This window comes from Onychomys torridus, chromosome 18 (assembly GCF_903995425.1).
Source record: "Onychomys torridus chromosome 18, mOncTor1.1, whole genome shotgun sequence".
Classification (NCBI taxonomy): domain Eukaryota; kingdom Metazoa; phylum Chordata; class Mammalia; order Rodentia; family Cricetidae; genus Onychomys; species Onychomys torridus.
Genome location: NC_050460.1, coordinates 44,233,094 through 44,258,085, shown reverse-complemented (window position 1 = coordinate 44,258,085; position 24,992 = coordinate 44,233,094). Strand labels below are relative to the sequence as shown.

Sequence of the window (24,992 nt, the reverse complement as noted above, 5' to 3'; positions counted from 1 at the left end):
GGGCCATTCCCTTAGTGACTCCCCCCTCCGGGGGCCCTGGGAGCCCGTGCGCTCTTGAATGGGTGGCTGATTCCTTTTCTTGGGTAGGTGAGAGGGCGCCATATGCTACCCCACAGAGCGCACGAGGGAGCTTCGGCCCAGGGAGTCCTCCAACAAAGGGAGGAGAGGGGCTGGGACACTCTGGAGCACCCGAGGTCTTTATTTCCAGATCCCCCGCTCTGCTTGGAGCCGCCTCCCCCCCGGGCGCCCGCAGCTCGCGCGCAGAGCCAGGAAACAAAGTGTCCACATTATTGCTGCCGCCAGCCGCGCCTGTCAATGCGTGAAAAGGTGCATTGCGCACCCAGACACCTGTTGAAACAGCGTCTCTTCTCAGCGCTTTCTCCAGCTCTGCCTTGGGTCAGGAACTGCGCGGGGAGGTGGGAGGCGGGAGGAGGGACAGTTACTGTGATTTTGTGGCGACATATGTCGGGCAGCCCGTGTGTATTCCTCTCAGGCGCACACGCACCCTCGCTCCCATACACACCCCGCGAGAAGGAGCAGCTGCTCGCCTCACCTTCTCCCGACATAATACCTGGGCCGGGTGCTTTGGCCTCGCCTTTGAGATTCCAGCTTTCCTCTACCCTCTGTCTTCCGCCCCCCCCCCCCCGACGCCCCAATCTTGGCAGCTTTACTCTAGGACTTTATTGTCGGGTTTAACAGATGCACGTCTGTTCCCAGCGCCTGGCCCCGAACACACACACACACACACACACACACACACACACACACACACATACACACGCGCAAGCACCCACAGAAACCGGGACTGAGGACACAGATGCGGAGCGCAAACGCCCGCCCATATGTCCCGCTTCTCGCCTGCCCGGCTTGGGGAAATAAACAGACTGTGTGATTCTCTACCCAGAAAAAAAAAAAAAACAAACAAACAAACAAGGGAAGCTAGAGAACGTGGGGAGGCCACCTCCAAGCTTCACCTAGTTGGTGCTTGCCCTTTCTGCAATAATCAAGCCAAGTGAGCTCTTGGAGGATGCCCACCTTAAGGCAACCTGGATAGGGACCCTCTGGGCTGAGTGGAATTGAGCAGCAGGGTTTGAACTCTGGCCCTCTTCTGACTCTGGGTTCTGGAGGTCACCCGGAGGCCACCATAATCCCGAGGGATTTGTGTTTGCAGCTCTTTTGTGTGCAGGTCTCCATCCACGATGGGTTGGTGCAGGTTTCCAGACCTGGACTAGGTGACTAAGTACAGTGAAAATATAGTGAGAAGCACACCTCTGTGTGTGTGTGTGTGTGTGTGTGTGTGTGTGTGTGTGTGTGTGTGTGTGTGTGTGCAGGGCTGCACAGGAAGCCTCATTCTGCCTCTGTCTCCAGCCATGATTGGTATGGGGCTTCATCTCTGTAGGCATCTACCAGTTTCCTATCCACTGAGGGAGGATGCTGTGTGTGTGTGGGAGGGAGGGATATGCTGACACTCTCCTTTCAAATATACAAAGTTTGGGAGTCTTGGATATCAGTAGCCTCCCTCCCCCAACACAGATCCAGGCCGCACTTCTGGCCAATGACTCCTTTATACCAACAGTTTCAAGGGCTGGAGCTGCAGAGGAAGTCCTGGTAGGCACAAGTTTGGCACTGGTGTTAGAAGGCCATCCTTAGCCCCCAGCTTCCGGCCAGCAGCCCTTTGCCCAAATGCAACCCCGGGCCACTCCATGGTAGCGTCTCCTCCTGATGCCAGACTTTCAGACCTCCATTTTATCCAGATGGGGGTTGGGTGTGACTCTCAGGCGCTTCCCCTTGCCCAACCTGTTTCTGAAGAAAAGTGTGCTGCCTTCCTTTCAGTGTGAGCATGGCTCACTCTTTCTAGTTAAATCTAGTACTGTCAGAAAAAAAAAAATGCTGAGCAGGATAGATGGCTCAGCAGTTAAGAGCACTGGCTGCTCCTTCAGACATCCTGGGGTCCATTCCCAACACCCAGGTTTTACAATTGTTTGTAATTCGGATCTCATGGGGGTGGTAGGGTGACACCCTCTTCTCAGCCTCATGCATGTAGTGAGCAGACATACATGTTGGCCAAACACCCATACATGTAAAATAAGAAAATTAAGGTTAATACTAGGTTAACGCAGGATTGATGCAACACGGCTTCCTGCTCAGTACTTAGTAACAGTACCATTCATATTACTCATACTTAGCAACAGTACCATGTGTCCCACTCATACATAGTAACAGGACTAACTATTCATACCACTTGATGCTTAGTAGCAGTACTATTTATATGGAATTTTAAGGGGGGCAGATCACCTTCTTAGATAATCTGTTGGGGAGACAGAAAGGACTTTTGAAAATTCCTCTTTTACACCTTTGCAGTTAAGGCTATGGTACCCCAGACTGGAAAGCAGCTCCCTTTGTATCCATTCCAGCTACCCAGCAGGGGATTTTCACTGTTTCCCTCCTGGCCCCAGCCCACTGCCTGCACCCAGGATCTCCATCCCTCCACCCTTTGGTGCCCTTTGGAGGTGGGCAAGTCTCCACTGGGGCTTTATGGGCACCAGGAATGGAAGAGGCTTTTGTTATTTATTAATAACAAAACTTCCTTCCTCTTCCTAGGTGCTCTGGAACGTTGTGCCCCCCCCCATCAAAACAGTGGTTCTCAACCTGTGGGTCGCGACCCCATTGCAGTCTAATGACCCTTTCACAGGGGTCGCCAAAGACCATCAGAAAGCACAGGTGTTTGCATTATGATTTGTAAGGGTGGCGAAATTACCGTTATGACGTAGTTATGGAGTAGCAATGAAAATAATCTTATGGCTGGGGGTCACACCTGTATTAAAGGATCGCAGCGTTAGGAAGGTTGGGAAGCATTGCTCTGGAGTCTGGAGAAAGGACAGACTTGTGCACCTCCAAGACTGAGGGCCTCCTTGACTCTTTCATTCTTGGCACAGCATCTCCTTCACCCAGCCCTAGCTCTTCCCCACCCACTCTAAGCAGGCACTCTACTGCTGACCTCTAGTACCAGCCCTCTTTTATTTCTATTGAGACAAGATCTCACTAAGTTATCCAGGCTGGCTTTGAACCTGTGATCTCAATGCCTCAGCCTCCCATGTAGCTGGGATTTACTACATATTATCCCTGGTCCTGGTCCTAAATCTGTGCCCCATCCCCCTTTGTTCTACATTATGCACTGGGTCCCACTGCTGAGCTGATGATAGAACCGACCCTTCTTAGACCCTTGCTGGACAATATCTAAGAAGGGGGTGAAGGCTAGCTGATGAGGTCCCCTGGTGGTGCATGCAGATGGCTCATCCATTCTTTCCCACTGCAAATCATCCTTGGATGGGAGACTGCCTTTTGCAGACACATGTCTAGAAAAAGCAAGACTTTGCAGAACTAATAGTCTGCACAGAAAGCTGCAAATCAAGTCTTGTCAACGCCCAGGCATCAAGGTGCCTTGGGTCAATTGGTTCCAAATTCCCTCTGTCCTGTAAGAGTTGATGAAGGGTCACTATGAGAAGATGGTAATCAGCTGTTTTCCAAGGCTCCAGAGATTAGATCTAAGGACAGTGACTTAGAAAAAGCAGGGATCGAGGCTCTTGCCAATCATGCCACCCCAGCAGACAAAGATGGTGAGGGGCCTCTGCACAGGGGTAGAATCTTACCTGTAAAGACATATTCTCCAGCTTGAAATGACTGTGTGGTCTCCTTAGAGGAGAGGAATAGATGACCATTAGAAGTCCTATCTCCTTCCGTGACTTCATGACCATAGAGTTAGCATAACTATTCAGTTATATAGATTACACATTGGGAAGTCACTTTCTATACAGGACGGACACCGCTAAGGGACACTTACTTACCCACTATAAAAACCCTTTGAGGTCTGGGAAAATTCCTCAGTGGCTAAGCCATTTGCCAGGCAAGTGGTAAGTGTGAAGACCACTTGCTGGATCACAGGACATAATACTGGTGGGTATGGTGGCTTGCTTATAATTTCAGCCCTTAGAAGGCAGAGACAAGGGATCTCAAGAACAAGCTGGCTAGCCAGCCTAGCTACATCGAGAGCTCTGGGTTCGATTGGGAAACCCTGTCTCAATATATAAGGTGAAGGGCAACTGGAGAAGACTCCTGACAAGAGCCTTGGGTCTATGTGTGCATGTACATGCACACTCAAAAAGTGCATGATAACACACATCTATCTATATCTACATCTATACTGTATCTATTCTACATCTACATCTATATCTATATCTATATCTATATCTATATCTATATCTATATCTATTCTATATCTATATCTATATCTATTCTATATCTATATCTATATCTATATCTATATCTATTCTATATCTATATCTATATCTATATCTATATCTATATCTGTGTAATACTGCAGTCCTCAGCCTGAGAAAACTGTAGCCCATACCAGCCCTTTCCTGCAAATTTTCAGCCCACAGACACATACATGCCTGTGATATACCAAGCGTTGTAAGACGTGTCGAGAACTCAGCATTTATGCTTACGTTCTCCATTTCCCCCTCTCTAACATGGCACTTCCCACAGGGCATTTATTAATGAGGTATTTTTTACTTCCCTTGCATGGTTCTCATCTCTCCACAAAAAAATATCATGTCAACTGTGGTTTTCACAGAGGGAATTCATCCTTAGAGAAAGTTCTTTCAATTTCTAATTCACTTAGAAGGTTTTTTAAAAAGAGTTATTTTTTCGTGTGTGTGTGTGTGTGTGTGTGTGTGTGTGTGTGTGTGTGTGTGTGTGTGTGTGTGCAGGTAACTACAGAGACCAGAAGGGGGTATTGGATCCCTTGGAGCTGGAGTTACAGGCATTTGTGAGATGAGGTGAGGGCTGGGGTCTGAGTTGGGATCCACTGATAGGAGGGCAGTAGGCACTTTTAACTGCTGAACCATCTCCAACCCCACGTAGAGTTTGAACCAGGAGTAAATTTATACAGTGGAAATGTATCCTTGCCTCTTGATTCCTTGCTACACTGTGTTGCTAAAGCTCTGACTGCCTTGTTACTGATGATACACTTCTTCCTCTGTCTCATGGGTTCTCCACTGCAGAACGCTTGTCCATTCTTTTCCTTTCCTTAGTATAATCTTTAGAAACATTGCACCAGGAGCTGAGTGTGGGGCTCCATTGCTAGAGCACCTGCTTGGCAATCATGAAGCCCTGAGTTCAATTCCCATGTAAAATCAAACATGGTGGTACATGTTTACATGCCAGCACTCTGGAGGTGGGGGTAAGAAGATCAGAAGTTCAAGTTCAAGGTTTTCCTCTGCTCCATAGTGAGCTAGAGACCAACCTGGGCCACAAGAGATCCTAGCTAAAAAAAGAATTTTTTTTTTGCTCAGTATGATGGCACATGCCTTTGGGAGGCAGAGACAGGAAGGTCTCTGTGAGTTTAGTGCCAGCCTGGTCTACCTATGGAGTTCCAGGACAGCCAAGACTACATAGAGAGACCCTGTCTCAAAAAAATGTATGTTTACACATATATACATATATATTAATGTCACTATGTGCCAACCACACTTAAAGAGCAGAGAATTAAGTCCCACTTGAAAGAACAAATGTCTATATAATTACTTGGAATTCTTCAATATAGGAAAATATCCATCTTCCTATTTGCTTGTGGGCCTGGACATTTATTTATGTTAGTGTGGACTTCTAGATATCCACTTATAGTTTGAGTTATGTCTGATTAGTGTTGTTCCCCGGTTTTTTCACTGCCACGACAAATACCTAAGAGAGAAGTTATTTTTTGAGGCAGGTTGTCTCTTGTTTATACAGCCTGCGAACTCCAGGCTAGTTGGCCCCCAAGCTTCAGGCAATGCTCCTGTTGCAGTCTCCCTTCTTGTTCTAGGGGTGTGAGTCTGGGATTACAGAGGCACACCACTGCATCTGGCTTTTTAAAATGTCGGTTCCAGGGACTGAACTTGTGTGGCAAGTGCCAACCCACCAAGCCATCTGTCCAGCTCTACAAGGTTCTTGAACTGACAAAATTATAGAAATACAGAATAGGTTAGTGGTCGACAAGGATCAAGCTATGGCTACAAAAAGGTTAGTGTGAACAGTCCTTGTGGGGTCTGCGGTGTTCTGATTCCTGACTGTGTCCCAGTCCCTTACCTGGTGTGAGGCTGTATAGCCTGTTGTGATGCCTCTGCTGGAAGCTACTGAGAAAGGTTCCTTACGACCTCCCCATCCTAGTTCTTAAAACGGCACACGAACCCACGCCTGTCCTGAAATACACAGTCGAATCTGAACCACAGAACATCTGCGCATGTGCTGGGGTAGGGAGTACATACCTTCTGCTCCTTTTCTTTCCCTGTGGAAATAATGGTCATGTAAAGGCATTTCTTCAGACTGGCTTTTTTTTTTTTTCTCTCCACATATAGAGCTCTGAGACCATGGACTGAGCTAGCCCATTGGAGAGCTCATGTGCAAGGTGACGAAAAATGTTTCCTGTTGCAATGGATGCGGGAGAATAGTGGGTTCCCTAAATAAACACATATAGGACAGACAAGTGAAGGACTTAATTCATTTCTTCACTCAGAATCCTTGAGGGTTCCAGTCCAGTATGATTAGTCTTGGGTTAAGGTAAAGTGGACTGTTTTCTATAATGCTTCCCTGCCTCAGTTTCTTTTCTGGTCAGAGTATTTTGTTACAGACATGGAAAACAAACCCTTTCTCCTCTTGACTGGCAGAAGGCTCCAATCTACCAGCTATCTGAGCCACCTTCCTGTCTCTGTGATAGAAAAAAAAATACCTCAAGAAAAGCTATTGAAAGGGCTGGAGAGATGGCTCAGAGGTTAGGTGCACTGGCTGTTCTTCCAGAGGTCCTGAGTTCAATTCCCAGCACCCACATGGTGGCTCACAACCATCTGTAATGAGATCTCTTCTGGCCTGCAGGTATACATGCAGGCAGAACACTATATATAACAAATAAATCTTAAAAAAAAAAAAAGGCTATTGAAAGGAGAAAGGGTTTCTTCTCCATCATGGTTGGTACCGTCCATCATGGTGGGAAAGTCAAGGGAGCATGGAGCTTGCAGCGGCTGTCACGTCACACAAGCAGGAACCCAAGAGGGACCAGCGAAGGGCCAGCACTCACTTTCTACATACATAGTCCGGGACTCTACCCAGCGAATGGTACTGTCCACAATGAAGATGGGGCTTCCCATATCAATTTACATAATCAAAGATGATAACGTCTCACAGGACACCCAGAGGCCATCTCCCCAGGGAGTCTAGACTCTCTCAAACTCATCACCATGCTACCACCATGCACTCACTGAGGAACTTGTTAGCATGCACCATAGCATGTGTATTGCAGGAATAAGACTTGAAGGCAGAAGTGGAACCATGACTATATGGAATATTTTATCCCCAGAAGGGCAAAGTAGGGCCCATGTAGTCACAGGGCCAAAGTTGCTGAATAACCAGAGGACGATGAACACTTAAGTCTCACCCTGAAGTGTGGGGTCATTGATTGGAAAGAATGGGATCTTTCTTTCCATCCTAGTGACAGGGTAGCAATGTGTGTGAAGATGCTGGTGAGGCAGAGGACACTGAACTCCTAAATTTTGTTTATTTACTTATTTGTGCGTGGGGGCATGCAGGCCAGGAAGAGTGTCTGGAGGTCAGACGGCAGCTTTGGTGAGTTGGCTCTGTCCTTTCACCTTTGTGTGACTGCCAGGGATCAAACTCAGGTTGCCAGGCTTTTGCAGCAAGCCCCTTTACCTGTTGAACCATCTCCCTGGTCCTCTGAATCCCTCAATTCTGATGGGTTTATTCTGCTGGAGGAAGTAACCTCATCACTTGGCAGTGGCCACATCCCTACCACAACCCCTGAGGTGCTGGCCTCCTGGGCTCTACTGAGAAGAACTAGTCTCGAATTGCTTATAGAAACAGTCATGTTCCCCAATACAGGTCTGAGGTGAGGCAATCCTGGTTCCCCAGGGATCCACACTTACACTCATTTTGCCTCCAGATCTGACTCAAGTTTCCACGGGTTTATAGAAGTGAGCTTCACCGGAGTCCCGAAGAATACATGGGGCTTCCTCATTGTGCAAGAGAGGTCTGAGGGGGCTGGAGAGATGGCTCAGAGGTTAAGAGCACTGACTGCTCTTCCAGAGGTCCTGAGTTCAATTCCCAGCAACCACATGGTGGCTTACAACCGTCTGTAATGAGATCTGGCACCCTCTTCTGTGTACATAATAAATAAATAAATCTGAGAGAGAGACAGAGAGAGAGAGAGAGACAGAGAGAGAGACAGAGAGAGAGAGAGAGAGAGAGACAGAGAGAGAGAGGTCTGAGGGGCTTGTATGGGAATGAATTTTAAGAGTGTGGGGTATTAGTGGAAGGAATATTAGCTCATTAGGCCATGTTTACGGACACCCGGGCCATCAGGCAGAAAGTAGTAGCTCACAGAGTTAAAAAGGAAGAGGAGGAGGGGAGGAAGAAGAGGAGGAGGAGGAGGTGCCAACAGTTTATGTGGTTGACAGTAATATGTAGCAAAAAGTGGCCAACTGTGGGCCTAGTGTGGTGGTGCACACCTTTAATCCAAGCACTCAGGAGGCAGAGGCAGGTAGATTTCTATGAGTTCAAGGCTAGCCTGCTCTACATATTGAATTCCGGGTCAGCTAGGATTGCATAGTGAGACCCTGTCTCTAAAAAACAAACAAACAAACCAAAAAAAAAAAAAAAAAAAAAAAAGAAGAAAAAAAAGGCTCAAAGAGATGGGGATTATTTACTTTTAAATGATCTCCTCCATCACAGGGTACCCAGAAGACATACCAATACATATAATAGTATTTTGGGTTAGTTGGTTTGATTTTAAACAATTTGTAATGTATCTTAAATTTTAAAGTATTTATTTATTTTAGTGTGTGTGTGTGTGTGTGTGTGTGTGTGTGTGTGTGTGTGTACACATCTTGTGCTGTGTGTTGATGACTGATGGCCATGCCCAGAGGTCAGCACTTCTTAGCATTTCAAGTCTCCATCCTCTGGCACTTATGATCCTTCTACCCACTCTCCCACGATGTTTGGTGGGACACAGAGGCAGTGGTCTTTGTGTCCTGTGTGGCTACCATAGGAGACAGACTTCCTAAGGAAGCGCCTACATCCTTCGAGGGGGGCTTGCGCTCTTCTCTGTGGGCCAGGCCTTATAGTGGGAGCCACGGTCATTCATTTGGGAACTGTAAATGGTATAACCAAATTCCAGAGTGGCAGGGACCAAGTGGCAGCCCTCAATTGTTCAGTGGAGCAGAGGACAAAGCAATGATCAAAAATGGCTAATTAATCATGGCGTCCCCAGAAGGGAATAATAGGAAGTCTACCAAATTCTCATTCCATCTGTATGGGTGGACACATTCCAGTGCTAGTGAATAGAGGCTACCAACTCATAGCAAAAGAGAATCATGGCCCCTCAACAATTCCAGGACTCGGATTGGTCCCTAGACCCAGCCAGAGCTCCTTGAATGAGGGGAAGGGCAGACGCCGCTGAAGAAGGACCAATTTGTACATCACCAACAAGTTTTACTGCTAATCTTTCTCCCATCCTTCCCCAAGGGGACCTCAGCCTTGAACATGGGGTGGCGCAGGGGGTGGAAATCCCAGCACAATAATCAAACCTTTGGGGCCTTTTTGGATGCTAGCTGCTTTGCACTGATGTTGATCCTGCAAGCTCCCAAGCAGCATTGTGACCCTTCAGTTGAAATAGAGACTTATGGAGGTTAGGTGATGAATAGTGTGTTAGGCAAAGTCTGACACTGATGGGCCCCCAGATTCATCCTGTGGCTATTGTGGTAGTTTGAATGTCATTGGCCCCCATAATCTCATAGGGAGTGGCACTATTAGGAGGTGTGGCCTTGTTGGAGGAAGTATGTCACTGTGGGGGCGGGCTTTGAGGTTTCCTATGCTCAGGATACCACCCAATGTCTCAGTTGATTTCCTGTTGCCTGCAAGATGTAGGACTCTCAGCTACTTCTCCAGCACCACTTTTGCCTGCACACTGCCATGTTTGCTGTTGTGATGACAATGGACTAAACCTCTGAAACTGCAAGTGAGCCACTCCAATTAAACATTTTCTTTGTAAGAGTCGATATAGTCAGCCAGGCAGTGGTGGCGCACACCTTTAATCCCAGCATTCGGGAGGCAGAGCCAAGCAGATCTCTGTGAGTTCAAGGCCAGCCTGGTCTACAGAGTGACATACAGGACAGGCACCAAAACTACACAGAGAAACCCTGTCTCAAAAAACCAAAACCAACCAACCAAACAAACAAACAAAAAAACCAACAAGAGTCTCTATGGTCATGGTGTCTCTTCACAGCAATAGGAGATCTAAGACAGGTATTTTCCCAGTTCAGAATGTATAATTGGAACAGATGTTCTTAAGAGTTAGCAACATTCCCATACTGGTTCCATGACCTGTGGAGTGAATGGTCTTGCAGGGAGTTGGAGGAGATATAGGCTAAACTAAGCTATTTCAGTTACCTGGGAAATAGTGAGTGGAGAACAATAGCTCATTCCTTGGAGAGACCATTAAGGACTTGAAAGATGCATCACATCTCCTTTAACTCCCGCATTTGGCCTGTGTAGAAGGTTGACTTTTGGTTATCACAAGCACAGCCAAGTGATGACTCTAATTGCATCTGCTGTACCTGCTGAGGGCTCTCTGCTTGAGAAGGTCAATACACTCCTGATACTTGACATGCAGCTGTTCATCCCTGAATGGCTTTTGCTGCAAGTGTGTTTGGAAGGACCATTAGAAGCAATTTGCTTTTCATCAAGTCCAGCAATACACCTCTATAGTTCCATCTCTGGGCTGTATTAACTCTCCTGCCCTGGGCTATAACTTAGTTCACAGGGAACTTAATCACTTGTCTCTTCCACAAGGTACCACACTGGTCCGTTCCATTGATGGCATTATGCCAACTGGACCATGAACAGGCAGTATCAGCCACTTTGGAGTTGGTTAAGCGCTTGCATGTCAGAGTATGGGGAATCAATTCTAAGTAAGAGACCCTATTAGACATTCTAAGAGTCTAGGGGCTAGGACATGCAGAGACAGCCCTTCTATGATTACACTACCAAGAAAGGCATGTTTCATTGGCCTGTGTGGACTATGGAGCCTCTGTTACTCCAGACCATATTCCCAATGAGTAGGGCCTAGAACAGGTCCAGAATGCTATGCTCACTGGCCTGCTTTCTTGGGTTATAAGATCTAGCAAACCAGGAAGTATTCAGATTATCAGTGGCAGATGGGGATGCTGTTGGAGCCTTTGGCAGTCCCCTTCAGATGAGTCTCAACAGAGACCCATGGCTTTTGGAATATCTTCAGATATCAATTCTCCATTTGGGAGAGAGCTCTTGGTCCTTAATGGAGAGCTCTTGCCCATTAGCCGCCAAGTCGCCATGTATTCTGGTTAGTTTTTTTTCTTTGTTTTTTTGTTTTTTTTTTTGCCAACTTGACACACACTAGGGTCATCTGGGATGAGGAAATCTTAATTAAGAAAATGCTTCCGTCAGATTGACTGGTAGGTAGGTAAGTCTGTGGGATATTTTCCTGTTTCATGATTAATGTGGAGCATCTGCCATCTTTGGGTGGTACTACATCTGGGTAGGTGGTTCAGGGTTGGGTAATCCAGGATCAGTAAGCCATGGGGGAGCAAGCCATCTTTGGGTGGTACCACATCTGGGTAGGTGGTTCAGGGTTGGGTAATCCAGGATCAGTAAGCCATGGGGGAGCAAAGCCAGTAGGCAACGTTCCTTCATGGCTTCTGCATCAGTTCCTGCCTCCAAGTTCCTGGCTTGAGTTCCTACCTTGACTTTTCTCAATGATGGACTGTGGCATAGAAGTAAAAGCCAAATGAATCCTTTTTTACCCGAGTTTCTTTTGGTCAGAGTGTTTTTAATCACAGAAATAGAAAGCCAACTGAAACATCATGTGACCCGAATGGTCCACCATGAGCCAGATGTTATCTGACCCATCAAGCCAGTAAGTGGGGTGTGCACATCAGCAACCATGAGCAAATACAAGTGGTGTGAACCTAACTGGGCCTGAGCAGATCCCGAAGGCATAAGAAAGTTACATGAAGAAGTGGCCCAAATATCCACAGTGCCTGGTCCTGCTACAGTGCCTTCCAGCCACCAGCATGCCCCTATGGCCTCGTGGTGACCAGGTGACGGGAAGAGAAAACTGTGTCTTAAAGATAGTTCTGGATGCTTGCAAACACTATTGGAGAATGGATACTTGTAGCATTATAGCCTGCTTTGGGGACATCTTGAAGGGTATTGGTGAAGGTAAACATTCAGAGTGGGCAGAACTTGAGGCCGTACACCTACTTGTACATTATGATTGGAAAGAAAAAAATGCCCAGGTGGGTGACTATACACTGCTTCATAGACAGTAACTAGCAGTTTTTCTCAATGGTCAGGGACTTGGAAGGAACATGATTGGGAAACGGATGGCAAAAAGACATGGCTAGAATTCTTCCAATGGGCAAGGGACAAGGATATTTGTGTCTCATGTACAGACAGAGGTTGACCTTAGGGTGGCCTGCTCCATCTCAAGTCTGCCAGGACACAGAGGAGTCAGTCTCTCTGTGGAGATTGGTTTGGTTTGTATTGTGGATGATCAACATAAAAAAATATTTTCCTTGACAAATGTATATAGGAAACCTTGCAAAAACAGCAACAACAACATCCTGCTTTTTGTGTGTGTGTTGGGGGGGGGAGGCAGAGGGAGAGATGACATCAGCAGAGAGAAACCTTTGTAACTGAGTGGGTAGGATGGCCTGCCACGCGGACAGTTTTCTTCCCACTTCATCAACTGCTCAGTGCGCCTACAAACAATGTATTCACAGGGAAGGGATGGAGGGTACCTGCTCAGCAACCTGACTTCCACTCACCAAGGCTGACCTGGGCACAGCTACTGCTAAGTGTCAGCAGCAGAGAGCGACCCTGAGTTGCACCATTCTCTGGGATATGACCCAATCAGTGACCAGGTGGCAGGCTGACTACATTGGATCACTTCTTTATAGCTAGAACAACACTTTGACCTTACTGGAGTTGATACGTCCTCTGGCTATGGACTTGCCTGTTGTGCATGCCATGTTTCTACTTATAGTACCATCCGAGGACTTACAGAATGCCTTATCCATGGTCATGGTCATCCACAGAACATTGCTTCGGACCAAGGAACTCACTTCACGGACAGAGAAGTGTAACAGTGGGCCTGTGCTCAGAGTCCACTGGTCTCAGCAGGTCCCCACTGTCCTGCGGCATCTAGCTTGATGGGATGAACTTTAAAAGACATAGACACAGCACTAATTAGGTGACAACCGCCTGGAAGGCTGGGGCAGGGTCGTCCAGGAGACAGGTATACTGCCAGTCAGAGTCTGGTATGTGGGTACTGCTTTTCCCACAGCCAGGAGTCAAGAGGTGGAAACCGGAATGGCAGAATGCACTCCAAATGACCCAGTAGCAAAGTTTTTACTTCCTGTTTCAGCCATTTTAGGCTCTGTTGGCTCAGTCTTGCCTCCCAAGTAGAGGGAGTGGTTCTGTCAAGAGATACAACACCAGCATTCTTCACACTTCAAGGACCATGTGATCATGTGCCCAATTCCCTACGTGGTTTCTCCAAATCCCTTCAAATGGCCATCTGACCATTAGACAGCTTCTGCTCAGAGGGTGGCGATCCTGGGGATGAGTTTCTCAGCTTCATCTGAATGGCGCACAGCTGGCAACTGAGGTCCACTGAAGGCCACACTGCATGTGTCCACACCAAGCTGTTTATTGGCGCCTCCAGTAGAAGGTGAGACACTGGACTGGGGATGCTGTTGACCCCCATATAGCTTGGGACAGTGTGTTTCTTCCCACTCCCCCCTCCCCTGGTAGGCCATGGGGCCAAGCACCATTGAAATTCCAGTCCCAAACCTCAGCCAGGCCCTGAACATATGTTTCACCCTGAAAGGAACAATGGAGCCTCTGAGCTTAATTAAGACCCCACAAAAAGCCCTTGGCTGGGCGAGCCTCCTTCTCTACCATCAGTTGCTTTCTCGATCACCCCACCCCCACCCTTCTGTTTCTGCCTCTTCCTCTGAGGGAAGACAGATGAAAGGCTGGTTTTGCCATCTCCTGGCCCGTCTTTCCTCACAACGTGATTTCTGTGGACACAACACACAGCTCTCACTCTAAGGGAATAAGAGACTTCATCCTTGAACCGCTATGAGTGACCGCAGCCTGAGAACATGGATTCAGGTCGTCCCAAAGAACATGTTGCAAGTTTTTACAGTTATACAACAACAACAACAACAACAACAACAACAAGCCATAAATCAAGGAATTTCCTGAATACATTGGCGGAAACATCAGGGGTTACTACTGTAAAGTGAGGCAATCTCTGTTATAGGTTTCAATGCAACCTTATGGCATCTCAGCTTTTGGGTGGGTGGGAGCAAGCGGCTTGTTACTATATTCCTAAAGGTATTACTTGATACCTATAGGGATGCTCATTCAGATGTAGAGATGGGCAATGAGTGGCTATTAAGGGGGACTAGAGATTGCCCAAGATAATTTGGCTCTGGATCTATAACATTCCAACTCCCTATGATTATAAAGTTCTAATGATTCAATCAAACTGGTAGAGTCTTTTTTAAAGATTTACTTATTTATTATGTATACAGTGTTCTGTCTGAATGTATGCCTGCAGGCCAGAAGAGGGTACCAGATCTCATTACAGATGGTTGTGAGCCACCATGTGGTTGCTGGGAATTGAACTCAGGACCTCTGGAAGAGCAGTCAGTGCTCTTAACCTCTGAGCCATCTCTCCAGCCCCAAACTGGTAGAGTCTTTAACATAGACATGACTTTTTTTTTTTTTTTTCTGGGAACTTGGGAACTCTGTCTATTCTTTTGCGTCCTGGAGTAGGAAAGGGGGCCACCTTTACTCCTGGGGCTAGTCAGGCCTAGCTACAGAAGCAAGCAGCCAATGAGGGCCTTCCGGACTTCCTGTCCTTTAGTCCCAATGGCTCTAGGACTCTGTGAGATTGGAGGGTAGAGGTTAGTCCAAGTCCTAATCTAACCTGAACATCAGTGGCAAAGTATGAAATACAGAGCTTCACAGACTGTAGGAAGTAGCCCCCGTTCTGAGAGTTGCGCCCTGGGGTCAAGTTTACTGCCTGTGAAGGCTCCAGAGGGCTAGCACAGCGCAGTATTTAAGACTTCTTGGTGGAATAAATCCACAAATTTGAACTTATTTAACACTTATATCACCCCGCTTCTAACAATCTGGGAGTTACCAATCTTCACAGAGGTCACACTGTCCCTGTTTGGCAGAAGGGCTAACAAGACAAAGTAAGGGAACCACACAAGGTCAACCAGCAAATAGGTGGAGAAGTCAGAAAATACAAATCTCAGCTCCCTGGCCCCTGAAGCTGTCCACCCTGTCCAAGCCACTACAGAGGGAGAACAGAGCCATCTGAGCACTTTCCTGGACCTTCTCTTCCTCTTTCCCATGCAGGCTAGCAGGTTACTACAAAGGGAATGTCCATGGACCAGAAAACAGGCCAAGGAATTGAACCCTGCCTGTCATATGTAAGTTTCTTGCCAGTGTTAGCCCACCTACTTGCCTAGAACTCACCCCTACAATTTTATAATAATTTCTTTGTTGTTTGTTTGTTTTTGAGACAGGGTTTTTCTGTGTAGCCCTGGCTGTCCTGGATCTCACTCTGTAGACCAGGCTGGCCTCAAAGTCAGAGACCCACCTGCCTCTGCCTCCCAAGTGCTGGGATTAAAGGTGTGCGCCACCACTGCCTGGCTAATTTCTTTGGTTTAAAAACAAAAACAAAACCACCAAAGCTTTGGCTGAAGTTGGAGACCTGGCTCAGTGGTTAAGAGTTTGTTGCTCTTGCAGAAGACCAGAACTCAATTCTCTGCACCCTTATTGAGAAATTCACAAATACCTATAATGCCAGCTCTGCAGAATCTGATGCCCTCTTCTGGCCTATGTGGGCAACTGCGCGCACACACACACACACACACACACACACACACACCTATGCACAAGTAACACAAATCTTTCTAAAGGATGTTTTAAAGTATCTGTTGCATTTTGAATATAGCATGTCCCACAGGCTCATGCTGTGAACGCTTCGTGTCAGCTGGAGCTATCTTGGGAAGAGACATTCAGAGAAAGTTGGTCCCTATTTCCTGTCCCTGTCTCTTTGTTTCCTGGTTGGAGCCTTATAAGAAGGGGCAGCTGCATGCTCTCATCACAAAAGAGGGAGTCCTAGCTACCACGCCTTCCCCACCATGAGCCAAAATAAATCCTGGCTCTCTGAATTTGCCTCCTTCAGTTATATTATCACAGGGATGAGAAGAGGAACGAATCTACTCCCATTTCCTGTTGGTTTTCCAGAGTGGTGTGTATTTATCCACACAGCAGCAGCAGCAGCAGCAGCAGCAGCAGCAGCATATGAACACTCGGTGCAGCTCAGCATCACTGGGATGTGGTGTGGTCACACTTTCTACTCCCAGGCCATCTGATGGTTCATAGTGTTCCAATTGGAACATAGTGCACGGTTTGAAAATGTACTGGTCATTTAGATTTCTTTTATAATATGCCTGACCAAATCTTTTGTCTGGGTTTTAACTTGATTGCTTATATTATTCATTTGCAGATACTCATATTCTTTTACTACTTTTCAGACATCAGACTTATCGTTGTTGGTTATCTGTTCTAGTTTCATTTCTGTGATAAGATACTCTGACTAAAAAAATAATTTAGAGTTATAGGAAAGGTTTATTTGCTTTGCAGTTCCAGATTGTAGTCCAGGGCAAGTCAATGCAGGAATTTAAGCAGTGGTCACACCACATCCAGTTAAGAGCAGAGAGAAACCAATGCATCTACACTGGCTTTCTTTACTCTTAACACAGCTCAGGGTCTGGCCTAGGGAATGGTGCTACCCACAGTAGGCTTGGTCAATTAATAAGACAATCCTCTACAGACATGCACCCTGGTCAACCAGATCAAAATAATTCCTTAATGAGACTCTTTCCCTGGGTGAGTCTAGGTTGTGGTAAGGTGACAGTTAAAACTAATCATCATATTATCTATATTGCAAAAACCTCTCTTTGTATGATGTTTGCTTTTTTTTTTTTTTTTTTACTTTTTAAAAAAATAGCTAGGTTGAAGAGATGGCTCAGCGGTTAAGAGCACTGGATGCTCTTCCAGAGGTCCTGAGTTCGATTCCCAGCAACCACATGGTGGCTCACAACCATCGACAATGGGATCTGGTGCCCTCTTCTGGTATGCAGACAGAACACTGTATTCATAATAATAAATAAATAAATATTTTTTTAAAAATAGCTTAAGCTAGGTGTAGTAGAGTAATCCTAACTGTAATAACTGTAATCCTAGTATGATAAAGACTGAGTCAGGAGGATCTTGAATTCAAGGCCAGGGTATGCTTCATAGAAAAGCCCTATCTTTAATTTTAAAAAAAGTACCAGGCAAATTCTGTACCATTGAGCTATATCCAAGATTAATGTAGGCTCAATGTAACAATGACGTTTATCAATCATTTCCTTTACAGTTGACACTAACTGTTGTTGTTTTTGCTTTTTTGTGGGGGGGAGGGCTGCCACCCAGCTCCCAAACAAATCACACATAGAAGCTTATTCTTAATTATCAATGCCCAGCCTTAGCTTGGCTTGTTGCTAGCCAGCTATCCTTAAATTATCCCGTCTACCTTTTGCCTTTGGGCTTTTCCCATTCTCTCTCTCTCTCTCTCTCTCTCTCTCTCTCTCTCTCTCTCAAATTTATTATGTATACAGTGCTCTGTCTGCATGTATCCCTGCAGGCCAGAAGAGGGCGCCAGATCTCATTGCAGATGGTTGTGAGCCACCATGTGGTTGCTGGGAATTGAACTCAGGATCTCTGGAAGAGCAGTCGGTGCTCTTAACCACTGAGCCATCTCTCCCGCCCCCCCCCCTTTCCCATTCTCTTACTTCTGTAAATCTTACTCTTATTCTGTGGCTGGCTGGGTGGCTGGGTGGCTGGGTGGCTGGGTGGCTGGGTGGCTGGGTGGCTGGCCTGTGGAGTCCTCTTCCTTCTCTGGCTTTCTTTTTTTTCTCCTATATATTCTCTCTGACTGCCAGCCCTGGCCATCCTTTCTCCTGCTTCACTATTGACGGTTCAGCTCTTTATTAGCCCATCAGGTGTTGTAGACAGGCACAGTAACACAGCTTCACAGAGTTCAACAAATGCAGCATAAACAAAAGTAACACACCTTAGAATAGTATTCTACAACAAACAATGTGTTGTGAGAACTCTGAAGTCACATAAATTACAAAGACGCCTTTGTTTTTGTCTTACATGATTAGTGGAATAAAGTCCCCCTGGAGACCTAGTTGTCACAACTATTTGCTAATAAAACATTTCTAGCTGGGCATGGTAGCACACACTTTTCATCTCAGGGAGGCAGAGACAGGCAGATCTCTGAGTTCCTGGTCTACATAGGAAGTTCCAGGCCAACCAGGGCTGCCTTGTCTGAAAGAAGAGAGGAGGGAAAAGGAACGGGTGCTCTTGCTTTTCCATACTTCCATAGATCTTTATCATAGATCGCAATTTTCAGGTTTGTTCCAACGCTACTTACCCACTGCTGATTTGTCAGTCAAGTGCCTCAGCCACAACGTCTTAATTACTGTAACTCAAAGCTTGACAATGTGCATCCAACAAGATGGGGTAGACGCACTTATTAAATACAACAAACATCCCTGGATATCAAGTGTAAAACAAACACAAGACTTTGAAAACTAGGGTGGAGCAGGCGGACGGGGACCCCTGAGATCCAGGAATGGCAGCCCTTGGCTGAGGGACCCTTGGCTTTGTGCTCTGATCTCAGATTAAGATCTGGAGCTGCTACTGGGGGCTGGAGAGATGGCTCAGAGGTTAAGAGCACTGACTGCTCTTCCAGAGGTCCTGAGTTCAATTCCTAGCAACCACATGGTGGCTCACCACCATCTGTAATGAGATCTGGCGCCCTCTTCTGTAAATAAATAAATAAATAAATAAATAAATAAATAAATAAATAAATAAATAGATCTTAAAAAAAATAAAAATAAAAAGATCTGGAGTTGCTAGCAACCTTGAAGCAGCCAATTTTGCGGACAGTAAAAGCCAATCAGGAAGTCTGCCCAGAAGGCTAGGAAGGGATACTTAGCAAGACAGAACTCTTAGATGATGATAGCAGCTTTGCTCAAGCGGAACACCATGGGAAAGAGCCCTCGCCTGTGATGGCCAGTTGTTCGCTGGGCCTAGATTTCCACCCTGGGAGGCTGCCATACTCTTCAGCATTTCCACCAGAAGAGTGTCAGAGGGCTGCCAGGGAGTGAATTCCCTCTTTCCTCCACGTGGGTTCCAGGGATCTAACTCCGGTCATCAGGCTGGGAAGCGAGTGACTTTACTGGCTTAGCCGTCTCTGGGTTCTGTCTCTCTCCATCCTGTCTCAAACACTCCCACCCCCACTCCCCCCCCCCCCCCCCCCCCCCACCCCCCCCCGAGGGGTCGGGGGAGTCTGCTGCAAATTAGTAGAGCCTGCCCTGTGATCCGGGCCTCTTCCTCCCAAGGCGCTCGGAACTCCTGAAGGGCGGGCCTGGGTCCTACTCCAGGGGTACTGCAGAGTCACCTGGGCGCATTTGAGCAGATTCTACCTGTGGCCTCAGCTTGTGCCCACTTCTCTCCATCCCGCATCCTGGGCTTCTCTTCCCTTTCCTCTTCTCCATCATGTATTCTCCCACACTCCCTGACTACTCCCCATCCCAATCCTTCTCAGCCCCTCATCTCTGTCCTAGAGTTCTTCCTCCTCTTTCCTCCCTCCCCAGTCAAGCTGCTCCTCCGCCTTCTTTCCTCCTCCCTCCTCCCTCCCCCCTCCTCCCGGTTCCGCAGCTGCAGTTCCCCAGACAGCCGGCAGAGGGAGCCCCGTGCCGGACCTCGCCCCTGCGGCGCGCGCTTCCTGTGAGGTCAGGTGGGAGGAAGCGGCCGCCCGTGGACGTGGAGGCCCGGGAACCGTGCGCGCAGGTGGGTGTTCGCGCCGGGGCTGGGGCCGGGGCCGGGTCCCTCCCCACCGCTGCGGGGACTGGAGCCCCGCTGGGCCGAGATACTGCGGCAGCGCGGGTGGTCCAGCCTGCAGATGACAAAGCACAGGACGCCGCGCGGGACCGCGATGCTGCAGGTCCACGCCGCGCTCCTCCCCGGGGCCTGGCCTTGCTCGGTGCCCCAGCGCGTGGGGAGTCCAGATGAGCACCGAGGCGCTCCGCGCCTGACAGTGCCCGGCCCGCTGTCACCCTTGGTGGCTGCAGAGCTGCGGTCCCCCAGAGCTGCAGTTGCAGCTGGCGCCCCGTGTGTGGTGCGAGCATTGGGCCTTGTCCTTTAGCAAAGGGGCAGTGGGGGGGGCGTGTCCTCTGCAGCGGGGGTCCTCCCTTCCCCGCGAGGTGGCCCCCTGGTTGCATTCGACTACCTGAGAGGAGACCTAAGGGGACCCGGATAGATCCTTAGCGCTTACTCTTTTGACAGGCCCTGGGAACCGCACCCTCACCCCCTCAATTTTTTTATTTTAAGTTGGCATGCAAAGTACTTCCCTCCTTCCCTGTTTCTTTTTGTTGAGGTAGGGCTTCACATAGCTGAGGCTACCCCCAAACATCAGACTGCCCTTTAACCCTTGATCACCCAGCCTCCACCTCCTGTAGTCCTGGATTACAGGTGTGCACCACTTGCCAGGCTCCTGGGACTCTCCTCCTTCCCTCCCCTCCCTCCCTTTCTTCCTGCCTCCCTCTCCTCCCTCCTCTTTTTCCCTTGCATTATTTCACCTCCTTTTTGTCAAGCAGACAAGCACTTGCTAAGGGTGGGTCACCCTATGACCACTGAAAAACACCCCCGGGGCTCAGTTATCTGCAGCAGGCCCCTCGAGGTCAGGGACAAGAAAGATAGATCCCCAAGGGCTGTTGCTGATAGGACCTCTGAGGTAACACACCTGGCAGGCTGTGCACTCTTTGCAGGTACAGCCCGGCAGGAATTCACAGCTTCCAGGAGGATGGTGAGGATCTTGGCCAATGGGGAGATAGTTCAAGATGACGACCCCCGAGTGAGGACCACCACCCAGCAGAGAAGTAGCAGTCCTCGGCAGGTAGGTATCCATCTCGAAGAGAAGGGTAGCCGCTGGCCCCAACTCCCAGAAGTGTCTTGAGCTGGCTTCTCACTTTCTTACGGGAGCGGTTCTCAACCTTCCTAACGCTGTGACCCTTTAATACAGTTCCTCATGTTGTGGTGACTCCCAACTGTAAAATTATTTCCATGGTTACTTCATAACTGTCATTTTGCTCCTGTTATGAATCATATTGTACTATCTGTGGTTTTTGATGGTCTTAGGCGACCCCTGTTGCAAGGGTCTTTGACTCCCAAATGGGTCATGACCCACAGGTTGAGAACTGCCCTTCTCTAGCTGGTATTCTCTCCACAGACGGTCTAGCAGAGTATGAAACCGACTTATGTGTGGCTCCTGTCTCCTGGGGAGGGAGCCTTCTCCAGGCCTCAAACCTACAGGCTCACTCTCTTTGGGTGGGGTTTGCAAACCCCACTGGAGCCAGCATCTCTCAAGAAGTTTGGTTGGCTATGGAGATGAGTGGCTGGCTGCAGATTATTTTACGGCAAGGATGCTGACCTAAAGTTATCCACTGGGAATGCATCCTTCCTCTCCTCTTGGTCCTGGCTTCCTTGTCCCAGGCATGGGGAAGGGACCACAGGCTTTGATTCTTTATGCTGTGAGGTTTTGTGACTTGGTTGTTCCTAGGAAGGAAGCACCATTGTAGGATAGCCCTGGGGGAGGGAGGGACCCAGCCTCCAAGTCTCCTGGCTGGTGGTTCAATTCCAAGAAAGCTTCCTCTGGATTCTCTTGTCTGTCTTTATCTTCTAGGGCTTTCTCAACAGAGGTCATGGTGGACCTCCAGGGGGCCCTGGCCCCCGCCAGCAGCAGGCAGGTGCCAGGCTAGGTGCCGCCCAGTCTCCCTTCAATGACCTGAACCGGCAGCTGGTGAACATGGGCTTCCCCCAGTGGCATCTTGGGAACCATGTGGTGGAACCCGTGACCTCCATTCTCCTGCTTTTCTTGCTCATGATGCTTGGGGTTCGTGGCCTCCTGCTAGTGGGCCTTGTCTACTTGGTGTCCCACCTGAGCCAGCGGTGACCTTTGGGGGACACAGAGAGTGGGAGTGTTCATTATGATGGGCTGGGCTTTGGTGTGAGAGCAGGGACAGGGGGAGGGAGCTTGGGAGTGCTTGGAGGGTGTGAGATGGGACCACCAGTGGATTCCCCCACTGTGTTAACCAGGAGGCAGAGGGACTAGGGGCCAGCATCACTGAAAGCTGCAGAGGGCTCTGGTTCCTTGGAAGGCTTTTAGGGGCATGGGGCCTCCACTAAGAAGTACAAGCCCAGGGTGAGAAAGGCTTAGTATGTTGTATTTCCCCAGAACACAAGTCCCCAATCAGGAGCAGAACTGGAACTCGGAGCAGCTAGGCATCGTCCAGACTTTGACAGCATTCCTTTGTTCTAATGGTGTCTTTTTATTAGCTGCTCTTCTGTATGAGGAAGAGTACTGACATTTCTTTAGTGTGACATTTTCTCTTTCTTTTTTTGGGTGGTGGTGGTGGTTTTGAGACAGGGTCTTACTATGTAGCCTTGCAGCCAGTGGAATCACTATGTAGACCAGGTTGGCCTTGAACTCACAAAGATCCACCTGCCTCTGTCTCCCAAGTGCTGGGACCGCAGGCGTGCAGTACCGTGTCCAGCTATTGTGATATTTTCAAATAAACAAATTTGAGTCTCTTTTGAGAAGGTGCTGAATGCCTCAGAGCTGTGTGTTCTGGAAAACTGAAGAAGTGGTGGGGAGCTGGGAGGTGAGGCACAGGCCTGGACCCCTTGCCTGGTCCTGAGGGAAGGTCTGTGTACCTCAACACACTGAACTCCAAGGTCAGCTTCTGGGGAGTGGTCCTTTGGCCAGAATGACTGGGGATGCATTAGGAGGCAAAGAATGGGGTGCATGTCTGGGGTCTCTTGCTCAGGGGTTCTCCCCAGCGGCTGCTCCAACACCAGCAGCTCAGAAACCCATAGTGAGCTGTCCTCAGTGGGTGTTGGTTGAGTTAGACCACTTTCCCTGAGAGGAGGGTCCTTGGCTTTGACTCTTGAACTCTTTTTTGGGGGGAGGGGGTTGAGACAGGACTTCTCTGTGTAGCTCCTGCTGTCCTGGAACTTGCTCTATAGACCAGGCTGGTCTTGAACTCAGAGATCCTCCTGGCTCTGCCTCCCCAGTGAAGCCTGGAGACCTTTGGGAACCTCAGGCTCTCAGATTCCTGGGGGTGTCTGTATGTGGCCAAGTGTTCGGGAGGACAGGTCAGAGATGGTTCCATTCTCTTCTCAGGGCTGCTCTCCTGCTCAGAAGAACTTTGTTGGGTCCCTGTGTCCGCTGCTCCCTGCTGGGGCTAGGAGCCTTGTGTCAGGGTGGGTCTCCTTTACCAAAGGTGTTCTGAGTCTTCATTTCTGGGCCTGAGGAGGGGACTTACGGGCTTTCTTGTTGGAGGAGGAGGGTGGCTGCCAGCTGCTGTGACCTCAACTGTTCACAGTGATAGCTCCTGCCCCAGCAGGCATGCTTGCTTATCTCCCCAGCCACAGCAGACTCCGGGTCCACTTTCAGATCTGTGGTGGGACTTGTTCCATACGTGAGATGTCTTTCGGGGTGTGGATTAGAGTCCTCATGTAACACATTGGAGCTTTACAGTTGTGGGAATGGAGCCTCCCTTCCTGGAATTCAGTTCCCTTTCCCAGAGTCTGCATCCTGGGAAGAGAACTCAGTGTCTCACTGAAGACAAATGAGCAGGCTTTTGGGTCCAGATGAGAGTCCCAGAGGCAGCAGGCGACCCTCACGTCCAGGTGGGTTCTGGAGGACAGGAGCTGGCGACAGCTGCGTGAGGACACAGGGCAGAGGAGACTGGGGCTGGAGGTGCCTTGGCTCTGTGCCCTTGGGTTCTGGGCTGGTTGACCCTGTTCTGCTTTGCTTCTCCATCGGTGCTTCTGAAGGAGCTGAGACAACCTGACTCTGACCCAGGCACAGGCACCCCTGCCCCTTGAAGGGTGGGTGGTGTGGTCCAGAGCCAATATAGAGCCCAGGTTGGCCTTGAGTGTGCTCTTGCTTCAGACTCCTGAGTAGCATGGATTAGAGGCGTGTGATGCCATACAGGCTTTCTGGTTGATTGATTAATTGATTGATTGATTGATGATGATAGATGGATGGATTTATTGATTTATGGATTGATGGGTTGATTGATTGATAGATGATGATAGATGGATGGATGGATGGATTGTTTGATGGACTGATTGATTGATTGATTGATTGGTGTCTTGGTGGTTCTGGAGATTGAACCCAGGGCCTTGCACATGCTAGGCTCAGGCTCTACTGTATGAGCTACATCCACAGTCCTCTTGTGTGACTTTTCATAAGTTGCCCATGCTGGCTTTGAACTCACTCTGTACAGCCCAGGCAGGCCTTGAACTTGTGAGCCGTCTACCTCAACCTCTCCAGGATCTAAGATTACAAGCATACACTACCAGGCCCAGTTTCTTAGAATTTATGCCGATATAAACAAGCATAGCTATTTGAATGTTTAGTTTTTTGTACCACAGTAAGTTAAATGCATTTCCAGTCCACAGTTCCTTTCTTGGCCATCTATCCCAGACACATTTTATAATAAGGAACTTAATTCCATAGGATTTTGGCATGGGATGAGTTGTGACCCATTTCACAAAGACCCATTTCAGCTGTGAAGCTCGAACGTGTTGGCTTGACCTGGTCATGTCCATGGCAGAACTTAGTAGACGGTCGTTATCCCGTTTGCCCAGTTGGTCTGTGCCCACTTCCTCTGCAGTCACGTTCTGGAGAG

The 24,992-nt window shown here is 48.4% G+C and overlaps 1 protein-coding gene across 1 annotated transcript; it reads left to right on the top strand.

The window, feature by feature from the left end:
• The first annotated feature begins 19,994 nt into the window (after window positions 1-19,994).
• Window positions 19,995-22,724, top strand: Fam241b (family with sequence similarity 241 member B). Its single transcript, XM_036167962.1, has 3 exons — window positions 19,995-20,085; window positions 21,063-21,190; window positions 21,977-22,724. Exons 2-3 carry the CDS (start codon window positions 21,098-21,100, stop codon window positions 22,244-22,246), a joined length of 363 nt encoding a protein of 120 aa, XP_036023855.1. The 5' UTR covers window positions 19,995-20,085; window positions 21,063-21,097; the 3' UTR covers window positions 22,247-22,724.
• Window positions 22,725-24,992: the final 2,268 nt, after the last annotated feature.